At 37.6% G+C, this 11,331-nt stretch overlaps 2 protein-coding genes across 4 annotated transcripts; one reads left to right on the top strand and one right to left on the bottom strand.

Annotated features, from left to right (window-relative positions):
* Positions 1-6,821, top strand: LOC117607920 (serine protease inhibitor 28Dc). The gene is made up of 5 exons (XM_034332177.2): positions 1-285; positions 3,647-3,957; positions 4,153-4,745; positions 4,902-5,031; positions 5,146-6,821. Exons 2-5 carry the CDS (start codon positions 3,649-3,651, stop codon positions 6,133-6,135), a joined length of 2,022 nt encoding a protein of 673 aa, XP_034188068.2. The 5' UTR covers positions 1-285; positions 3,647-3,648; the 3' UTR covers positions 6,136-6,821.
* Positions 5,939-11,305, bottom strand: LOC117607921 (GTP-binding protein 2). 3 transcript variants are annotated; one of them, XM_034332178.2, is made up of 7 exons: positions 11,121-11,305; positions 9,977-10,255; positions 9,606-9,902; positions 9,213-9,473; positions 8,749-9,139; positions 8,392-8,677; positions 5,939-8,061 (listed from the first exon to the last, which is right to left on the bottom strand). In XM_034332178.2, exons 2-7 carry the CDS (start codon positions 10,251-10,253, stop codon positions 7,777-7,779), a joined length of 1,797 nt encoding a protein of 598 aa, XP_034188069.2. In that variant the 5' UTR covers positions 10,254-10,255; positions 11,121-11,305; the 3' UTR covers positions 5,939-7,776. The 3 variants fall into 3 exon arrangements, with proteins under 3 accessions (XP_034188069.2, XP_034188072.2, XP_034188071.2); XM_034332181.2 differs by having other exon boundaries at positions 11,278-11,295; XM_034332180.2 differs by lacking the exon at positions 11,121-11,305 and adding an exon at positions 10,565-11,062.
* Between the last annotated feature and the right edge of the window lie 26 nt (positions 11,306-11,331).

Genomic DNA, 11,331 nt, shown 5'->3' with positions numbered 1-11,331 from the left:
AACCGAGGCCAGCGTGAGTCAGTCGAGTCGTGACTGTTGATCGATTCGAACCACGGTCCCGAGTCTCGATCATTCTTGCCGGTTAACATCGCGCATTTTACACGAAGATCCTCGATCGGTGATCATCGCTATAGTGTTCGATTTCTCTCGGACGATGCTGTGAACGAGCACCGTGAACTCTAAACTTCGATTGCGCAGGCTGCAACGAAGACGCATCCTTGGACGCGGTATTTAAAAAATACACCTGAACGTGATTAGCCACGCGAGAAGATCAGGCTGAAGAAGGTAAACCAGACGTGATCGTGCGGAGAGGAGAGGAATTTTAAAGCGACTCGATGATTGTAATCAATTTATAATCGCTTTGATCCTACGGGTTAGATCGAAATCTTGCTGATCAACGGAGCTTTGAATGCCATTTTGAAATATCGAAAATTAATTTTGTTGTTTATTAACAGTGACTCATCAATTCGAATAGGCACTTTCAATAGTAGAACAACCGGTATTATAATTGCTTCGAAATTGAAAATAATTTCGAATAATAAACGAACGCAGGATGGAAAATAAAATTGCATATACAATGAATTCTTAGCTTAAGAGAAATCAGTGTGCATTCGAATCATTTCTGTGATTTAAAATAAGAAATTCGAAATCCATTTTGTAGATTTTGATTCAAGAATATTGGTGGCTTTGTTTTTCTTTTTTTTTTCGGATCAATGTCGATGTACTTAAGCTATTTAATATTTCTGAATAGATGCAATTTGCGTAGTGTAAATGCAAATTTCGGCCGCGAATTTCGCAAAATCGTGGAACCAGTTTTAGGTGGGTGTTCCTCACTTCGATTCCCCTCGTTTCAACGACAATCGTAATTTTCAGCTAGGAAACACGTAATCACGATTGTTACTCGTTTCGTTCGAAGGGTGACGCACCTAATGGCAGCATAATTTGGAACCATTCAATTGTTTATCTTTCATCGATGATTATTCCAAAGCGTAAAATACTCTTTCCTCTACATACATAATTTTCCAGTAAATTGTTCTTCGATGAGTAATCATTGAAAGTGGTGACTATATTTATCCGCGGGATGGATTCTTTGATCTAGCAGGATCCTTTCGATGACAGCTCGTGATAAGGTCATTACATACGTCGGTTTTAATAAAATGCCTCGAGGATCCATTTAATTAGTTGTTTCATTTTCTACTATCCTCAAGAAACAGGTGAATCCTGTTCGAAGATCATTGCTGAATAGCTACGATGATTAATCGCGTAGGGTCATCGAGCTTGTAATCTTGAAGAAATTCCTGTATGCAGACGCGTTCGTTGATTTTTGCTGAAGGATTCTAGGAATCGACGGTTCTTTTTCCTTATTCGAATTTATAGTAAGTAAGCCCATCCTGACCCACCTTAGGATTCTTTAATTAATTATCCTGTATTGTCTTTCTTGTGTCTTGAGGCCTTACCTTGATCGAAATACCGTTAGGGATCTAGGAAACGTCTCGGAACTTGCATCTCGAAGTTGGAATTTCCAATTAAGGTGTCTTGAGATATTGTTTTTATCGGGGATCATTGAACTCTGCAAACAGGGTCACAGAGCACCCATCGAAATTTGGAGAAATTCTCATGATGTCTTATTGAAAATTATTTATTTTCATAGTTAGTTTATTAAGATCCAAGCAGCGTTGGATGAAGGGGAGATCTAGGGGGTCTCTAATGATCCTTCCTTCAACCCTTCCATTTAATATCTCTAAAAATATTGAAGGCAATTTTTTAAAAATAAATTTCAAATTTTTAACCAAAAGGTCTCAAAGATTCTCGATAGCCCTAGACCCCTATTACCTAATAGCCTCAAGTTCCAGAAATAACATCCAAGCAGCGTTGAATCAAGGGGAGATCTAGGGGGGCTCTAATGATCCTCCCTTCAACCCTTCCATTTATTATCTCTAAAAATTTTTTAAAAATAAATTTCAAATTTTTAATCAGAAAGCTCTAAGATTCTCGATAGCCCTAGACTATTTTAACCCCAGAAATTTTAATCTTGTCCTCCATCCAAGTTATTACACATTATTTATATAAAAATTGATCAACTTTGTCCTAGATCTCCATCTTACACTCGCAATTGATCATATTTATCATTTCCAATGACGCTTCATCGCAGCTGTAAGACATTTGTTTCACCCATAAATATTCTTCCTGCTCGTTAACACGACTTTACGACGTATCCGTGCTTCGTTTGATGCACCTTAAACAGTCGCAAACATCGTGTGCATTCTCATACAATCTTCGAGTCAATTCCGGGCGACATGGTTTTCCCCACTGGATCGACACTGGTAGATCTTCGTCTCTCATCATTTAATGATGCGAGCAATTAATTTCACGGTAACGTAAGGTTGTTAGGCACTCATTCTTCGTGTTCATTGAACAAGAAGAAAAAGAATACATTACGATTGTCTTCGATCGATGATTAACGTCATTACTTTCACAATCGTTGGTGATTATAATAATTATCCACGTCGTTATTTTCTTCGAGTATAGTCGAAGGCTCGAAGAAGGTGTCCTGTATGAAAATATAGTTTTTTTCATGGTATTGCAAAAAAATTTGATGATGATTATCATTGCGTAAAAGTTTGGAAATTAATTTTATTTATTACCTGGTAAAACCATTAAACATACGTGTGTTAATTTAGTGAATGTACATGTGTGCATACTCGTCGATGTATGCACATACTAATTTATCAATTAGTATGCACACTTTGTTTATTAAACGAATTTTACCAGAAATGATCATTATGTCCAAGAGGATTCTTATTTTCGATGTGACCAACTAAATTAATTCTCTTAATTGCAAAAGGAAGTCATTTACGGAAGCCGTGTATTTAAATGCCTTCGAAAATGGAGGTCAATTCCGAAGGCTGAACGTGTCTTGCCATTAATTGTTATTCCGATAGTGTGTACAACAAAGAAATGCAAAGCTGATTCATTGTCGTAGAACAAAAGCATCCTCGAAAAATAAAAAAAATAAATTTCACTGGTAAAAATAGAGATAGTAACCCGCATAGAAAATCGGAATAACGTATGCAAAATAATAGATTTCATACGGCCATGTGTTTCCCACAAAAGTACGATAATAAAGACCCCAGACACTGCGTATCGTTACCGGAAAACGATTAATTAAAATCAACGATGAAGCTTTTTTATCAAACAATGTCCCGTTTTATCGAGCGTAACTTTTGCTTCCTTATTTCCATATTTTTAATAAATTCACACAGACTGTACGAGCAAACGGTACACGTTCGAGGATCGACGAAACTGGTGAACAAATATTGACGCAATAATTAAACGTAATATGTAAATGATTGAAGTTGACGCGTTATCTTTTGCAAAAAAGCGAGTGCCACGAGCTCGAATCTCCTATCATCAAATTAATTTTTTAAATCTAAAAAAAAGTAGTATTATTGCTGTAGAATTCAATTTATAATTTGTTGGATACACAGTTTTTTGAAATCGTCAAAATATTTGTATTAGGCTTTGGAAGAAGATAAGAAATTGAAAGTCAACCTTTATCAATTTTACGCTTTTAATTCCACCGATTAATGGATAAACAATGATAAAAATTAAGTACACTGACAAAATGCCATTATTATGATTTCAGAAATGACGACTACACTGATGTTCCTGGGCCTGTTGGCCTGCAGTTACGCTCAGCTGATATATCCTGATGACTCCATCTTAACAAGGAGAACGACTGTTCCTCCTTTTCCTTCTACACCCCTAAATAGTAAAATGAATCCTTCGACTAACAGAAAAGTAGCAGCTCCCTATCCATATAGCACTAGACAGCCGCAAGCACAAGGCACTAGATTACCACAGAATAATTTGGGTTTTGGGCCAGCACAAGTATTCTCATCGCCTCCAGTAGTTTCAACATTCACTGAGAACGCGTTGCAAGAATGGAGCGATCATGTGAGTACCAAAAATGCTGAGAATGTCTAGTGAAAGGTGTTAATTGGTTGTTAACAACTCATCTCTTCTTTGCGTTGCATAAGAATCACAGAAATTCATTTTTAAGTACATAACTATTTAACAACTGTATATAGTTTCTTGTGTCACAAATGATGGATGTATAAATTTATCATTTCTTCTTTTAAACAATTCCAGGTGAACGACATAATAGTTAACGGGGTATTGAAGTTCGCTCTGGACATGGAAAGGGAGATCTACAGAACCCGAGGCACATCCTTGATCGATCAACGAGACAATATCGTTTTCTCGCCGATCAGTCTGACGGTGACGTTGGCGATAGTCCTGGCAGGTTCTGCCGGCAGAACCTTCGACGAAGTGTCCAGGGTACTTGGACTGGAGTCTGGCGTGGATATATCGAGAAATTCTGAGATCGTTCATCAGATGTTCGGCATACTGTTGACCCAACTTCATAGCAAGATAGCGGGAAGTCCTGGGCCTCGTGTAGATTTTGCTACCGCCTCGTATGTGCAGGATGGATATCCAATACGGTCGCAGTTCAAGGCTCTCAGTACGAACGTGTACCAGAACGAAGTGATAAACACAGACTTCATCAGAAACGGGAAATTAGCCCAACAGATGATAAACGCATGGGTAAAAGAGAAAACGATGGGGAAAATCACGAGCATCCTGAATGATGTACCAGGACCGGAAACTACGGTCATCCTCTTGTCAGCGCTTTATTTCAATGGAGAGTGGAATCAACACTTCTTGGATAAGTCCACCAGAAGGTTTGTATTCGTTTCCTTAAAAGAAAATAAAGGTTTATTTGAATTGTATTGATATTGTTAAAGTAGGTATAGACATTTCACTTACAGTATATAACCCTTTGGGGGAAACAAATTAAAATTAAGATTATTTCACTTACATCATTTTTGTTCATTTAGAAAACAATTCTTCGTTGAACCTAATGAACCTATTGAAGTTGATATGATGTACAATGGAGGCCCGTTTCCCTTCTATGAAGACAAGCAATTGGGTGTGAAGATTCTGGGCCTACCTTACAAAGGACACGAAGTGAGTAACTGAATTAATTACAGTGAAATCCTAGCAAATTAACATAGCATTACCAAAGAAAATGAAATTCTTCTAGCATCTCCTAGCAATTGTTTTGTTTCCAATTTCTCTTAGATCTCCATGTACGTTCTTCTCCCAACGGCCAAGGGTGCAAAGGCACTGCGAAATTTCAAAAATCAGCTAACAGTTGACATAATCGAAAAACTGATCGGTAACATGAAGAACGAGACCTGCATCATCGGTCTACCTCGAATGAAGTTGACCAGTAGCCTAGAATTAAAAACAACCCTGGCTGCTATGGGTCTGAGTTCCTTGTTCGATCCAATGACTGCAGACTTGAGTCTGATGTCTCAAGGATTCGGTGCCGTCCCGGAAATGCAACCAATGACCGCAGGTCCTACGATGACTACTCCTTCTCGTCCAGGCAAGAGCAACACGATTCCTCAAAACGTACCACCAAGCACCAACAACGTGCTGATTTTCTCTCGCGGTGGTGAAGAAAACATGGGCCACTTGGTTAAGCGAAATTACTTCACATACGAGGATAAAGCCCGTGGTTTCACCGTGGAACAATGGACCAATGGGTTCAGCATCAAAAAGTCCCGTGGTCGTCGTCAGTCTAAAAACCAAGAAACGTTAAAATCTACAAACGAAAACTCTTACTCGGTGGAGGGATCTGAATTAAATAATAGTACAAAATTTGTAAAACTCGAGGGGAACAAGTACCGTTTCCAGGAGAAAGTACAGAAAGAGAGGAGCAGGCGACAGAGCAGGCCAATTGATCAGGACTTTCTAGAGTTTGTGAAGCAAAAGAATTTCCCATCATTCGGTTTGGATAAGCTAAGAAATAGCGCCAATCTGGTGAATCCTCATCTGTTTGCCTCCAACGTGTTACATAAAGTAGAGATTGATATCACTGAGAAGGGTACAGAGGCTGCAGCCACGACTGCGGTGGTTCTGGAACGCGATGGAAGTCAGAAGAGGCTGATAGCTGACAGACCATTTATTTTCTTCATCAGGCACCATCCTACGAGGCTCGTACTTTTCTGGGGCACTCTGAACACTCCTACTCCAAATTATTCTGTTAATAAACCTGCAATGTGAACATTCGTGATAAGGCAAGCAGTTGGATTACTGCTGCTCGAGGCAGTGATTGCATTCAGAAACCTTAGCTTTTTAAACGATACCATTTATCACAGCTTCTCGCTCGACTTGCATTTGTTTCCATCGATGGCCATCCATCCAGTAATTACATGAAAATGGGTTAAACGAGACCTGTTTCCTGGGAGTAGAACAATGCAGTCTTCCTCTTGCATTGGATAGGAGGTCGATGGCAGAGGTATGTTCCTGGTACAATTTACTTCTATCGTTTTCCTTAGCAATGCTTGTTAAGTACGAGCATAATCGCGTGCTGTAAGAATTTATAGATGATAAATCTGTATTCCTGACTAAACAGTATTTTCACAGAATTAAATGCTGTCGTATAGTGCTCTAAGTGCTTGAACGTTGCATTCAGTTGCATCTAGGTATAGATAGTGCTGTATTAAGTTATTCTAAGAATTATTTTTTATTAATCGCGATAAATAAATATATGTTTTATTTTTTAACTTATCAACATCTGATAAAATCTTTCTCTCTAATTCATATTCGACATGCATCAACGAAAAGGCACAATTAAGAAAAAGAAGAGAATGTTTCATTTTGTTCTGTTTTATTCAAGGTATTTTACAGTTTATAATGAATCGGTACAATCCAGATTTAACATAAATAAATCAAATTTCTTTTTTTTTCTCTCGAGGACGGCTGTATAATAATTTACATAACTGAACGTTAAACGTTTTACGCGATATGTATCTTTGGATGATATTGAAAGAGATATAATTCTAAGTAGTTCGCAAATACAACCGTCTTACATAGATTTTTCTTTTCGTTTTCTCTCTGAAAAATCTTACAAACTAAATAATATTACATTCGGCATCATTATTATTTGATAATAATAACTACGAAAATATTTATCTTGTGTTAATCGATTTTAAATATATTCTTCATTTTTTCATGTTTTTCTTTCTCTCTTTTTCAAACGACATTAGCAGAAACTCAAGGATAAATTTATTTAAATCTGACAGAGAAACATTACATTATTATAATGATTGTTCTCACAATGAATTTTTTAATTATAGCGTCATACGCAAAATGATGACATCAACCATTTAAAACGTTCATTCATTTCGTAACACGAAATAAAATGGTCATAAAGACTATGATAGAAGGTACGGCGATGAATGTCAATGAGATTTACGATCGTTAGACCATTTTCTCTTTAGAATCTCTTTGCCTTTCACGTACCCAAAGTATTTATTGTGTATTTCATTCGTTTTGTATTGCCTCGTCTATTGGGTTGCAATTCTTAACAGCCCAAAATATATCCTCTAATAATAAAGACAAGAAACTATCCAGGTCGCCTAACCCTTCACTTTAACAAGTAAAAAAATCTTTGTCGCAAAAGTACAGAAAACTAAAATAATATACACGTACAGAAAACCAACAGAAAACTCCATCTTGTTTTTTCATTCAAAAAACTATAAAATCTATCGAAGACCTGGTAAAAAAAAAAGTACTATATTCTTGTATTCTATAAAGATAAAGTCTTCAAAAGATACTTATACTAGGCACGCGACAAGTAAATTTTCCTTTGCAAACAATTTGCAATATTTAATACTTTTTACACACAAAAGTTTATCAGGTTTATTGCATACTGTTCTGTTGACCAATTAGAGGAAATATCTGTGTGATTTTACCGATCCCCTTAGTGCGACCCTCTCGCAACAGAAGTCGCATACCAACGTGCAGGTATTCCGGATGATTAACAAACCTAAACAACACGGATGCTGTGTCGTTTGTTTGCAAGCCTCTGTCTTTAGCATCCATTATCCCTTTAATAATACACGTCTGCCTTACATTTCCTATGTGTACGGTTGTTTGAAATCCAGAGTATATTGCGGTTGCATGATACACTATTAACACAGTTGCCTAAGAAAGTTAATAAAATATCAATTACTGATTTGTTTCATGGTTAACCCTTTCGCTGCCACGGTGGTCCTATGGGACCGGCGCTTGTTTTTTCATTTGGGCCATGGTGGTCACCATGAATTTGATAAACTGCGTCATGGGGCCACCATTAAGAAAAATGTGCTATTGGCAAGATTGTACCGTTATTTTAATATATTTCGCAGTTCTTTGCCATTATAAAATTTTTAATATGAAATTTGTATCCTGGTCCATTGGTGTAAGTTCAGAAATTCGCGTGGCACCGAAAGGGTTAATGTACTTCAAAAGGAACGTGAAAATATTGAGACGCACTTGGAAGAAAAGTGTTGCATGTGGGTGGTCCCATACAGAGACTAAAACCATCCCAGGGCGAAGATGAGGTAAGGGGGGACTTCGGTTCGTCGGTGGTGCTAGGGTTAAACTAGCACTCTGTGAGGCTCTTACTAAACAACATGGAGCCTTATTACGATGCAGACTGACAACTTTGACTGGACTAAATTCACCATCTGGTAGAGGTCCGACTAACAGTCGGGTACCAGGAGCGATTGCTCCTTTCACGAGTAATCCTCCTAAAACGGGCTCGTTCAAACCTGCCACCCTATAAAACAAAGCACGTTGCGTTTATAAAATACCTGAAGAAGATTAATTGATTATTTTGTGCGTATATACCTGAATGTTTCATCAATTTGAAATAAACAGGATTCAGAATCTGACTCTATGGAATTCACATCGTGGGGTGATAAATTCTTGATGAAGTTTGTCAGATTTTCCAAACCCTCCCCGGTAACACAGCTGACGTTAAATACTGGTACTATATTCGACTCGTAATCCCACGTCATTTGACTATTATTGTACGTCACCAGTTGCTTAGAATATCCCTGCGCGTTAATAGCATTCTCTAATTGATTTATTGTTTCTGGAATGCTATAAAAGCCAAGGTCGATTTTGTTTACAACTACGAAGAATGGAAGTCCCAGTGTGAGGCACAGAGCCATATGTTCCTGTGACGCCTCGTTCATGGGGGGTGCTACGACTAGCATCACGTGATGAGGTGAATATCCTAAAGGATGGAGTCGCATATCAGTCTCGACGGGTCGGCAAATTTTTTAATCAGGTAATTCTGATTCCTATACCTGTGAGACCGAGTACAGTTGTCCTCAAATATTTCCTATGCCCAGCTAGATCTATAAACGTGACTACTTTCGAGGCGTGCTCGCATATCTCTTCGGCAGTTGCCATTTCCGCATAGTTCAATACATGTCCGTCGTTATCAAAGCCAATAATTTCGTGCGATATCGATGACGTACGACCCGTTTTTATCTCGTGCAGGTGCCGCAACATGTTGAGTCTTGCTCTTCCTCTACCGTTATCTAATTCACCCTGGGTTAATACACCTGCATAGAATCGTGGATGCATTAAAATTTGTATTTTACTTGGAATCGTATGAAATGGACAAACAATGGGTATAGCAGAGTAAACTCTAAGTATATTTCTCTACCTTAAATGTCCTCTGCTAATCCTCTCACCTAAGAGAGTTGACTTTCCAGCATCCTGCGCACCAGTGACAGCGAGCCTTAAATCAATTATACTATCCTGATCCTCCCTGTCTCCTTTTCTTAACTTTCTCACTAAGACCTCGGCTACCCGCCTTTCTTCTTTGTTGTTACCGTGCATGGACATGTCTTTATTTTTAGAATTGGCAAGCCTTTCACGCAATATACTTGTTGTAGCACCTAATCTAGCTGCCATATCATTTAGGGTTTTTAGAGATGCTTTCATATCTTCCCTTGTTAAGCCTGTTAACTTTCCATTGTCCTCTACACCTGAGAACAGATAAAGTTTTTATTAACATCAGTGGAATACATCTACAATGATTTAGGGACATTTGTTTAATTACCAATTTGGTAAATAGCTTCCCCATGACCCTCCCTAAGTCTCCATTTCATTTGCGTTACAAGATGTTCAAATTTCTGACTGGATGGATTGATCAACTTTAGCTTATATTCAATGTTGCCCTCTTCAGGTTCTGGTGGTAGTCTTTCTTCCTGATCATCCTCGATGCTCGAATTTTCACAATCAGATATCCCATTCCCTTCATTTTCTGAGTCATTCCAAGATTCCTTTCTTGCGTTCTTACCATTATTTGGATCAAACAATTCGAAGAAAGACTCCATATCTGCAAACAATTAGAAGTATAATTGTTCCAAGTGATCAGAGCAACTAATAATATATGAATTATAATGCAACAAAACCTATTTTGAAAGCTCAGACTATTAAAAGTAGCAATATTTTTCTGCTATTGTAGCCAACAATTCTGAATGAAATCTAGTTCATTAATCGCGAGTTGTGCAATAGCATTACATCATATTCAAATATTATAAATTACACGTATTGTGCAGATTGCAAAATTTTTTTTTTTTTAACTTAAAAAATTAATATTTTAGGAATCACTTTAACAAAGAAAACAGTAGCGCATTTAAATTACCTAGAATCAATAATTATCAATTAAAAAATGTATAAACAATGATTTTATATTGTTATTAACATCGTTTTCTATATTGGATCAATATATAGCGATATTGCGTCAGGATTGATTCAATACTTTCAGATCGCGTCAATCTTAGAGTATATAGATCATTTTCTCGTTCTGGGATTAATTCATATTTATGCAGATTTCAAGGTTTGGCAAACTTGAAATACATTTAGAAGGACGACAAGTTGTAAAATAATCGAGCGCGCCAAATCCGCCACAATACGCTTTAACAGCTGTACGTGTATGTAACATCACGCGACACAACGAAAACGAAAACAAAAGTGTGTGCAAACAAAACGTATCCGATGCGCGCGAGTGAGCATGTATTTGTGGATCGCAAGTTGGCGATTACGTTTGTCGAATCGATAAATACGTGCACGGAAAAGTAATTCTATTGTCGAATATACGATTGTTGCAAAATTGAAAGTGACAGCTACGTGACAGAGAAAAACATCGTTCACTTTACGCGCATTTATGACGATTCAACGAGAAATAATTTGAAACTCACTGCATCTTACAGATCGGTAGTACTCTCTCCGCGGATCTGTACAATGAAAATCGAAATTCTATTCAGTACTCTTGTCGAAGTTGACCAGCTCAACACGCGTACCTCTCACTTTCCCTCCCGTTTTTTAATATACGATCATACACGATTGAATCCCGACCTGTGTACTACCAGCTTTACCAATCCATTCTTACCAAGTTCTAAACAGATTTAG

The sequence above is a fragment of the Osmia lignaria genome, chromosome 5, assembly GCF_051020975.1.
Source record: "Osmia lignaria lignaria isolate PbOS001 chromosome 5, iyOsmLign1, whole genome shotgun sequence".
Lineage (NCBI taxonomy): Eukaryota > Metazoa > Arthropoda > Insecta > Hymenoptera > Megachilidae > Osmia > Osmia lignaria.
The sequence above is the reverse complement of the archived record's forward strand: the minus strand, read 5'-3'. Positions and strand labels throughout refer to the sequence as shown.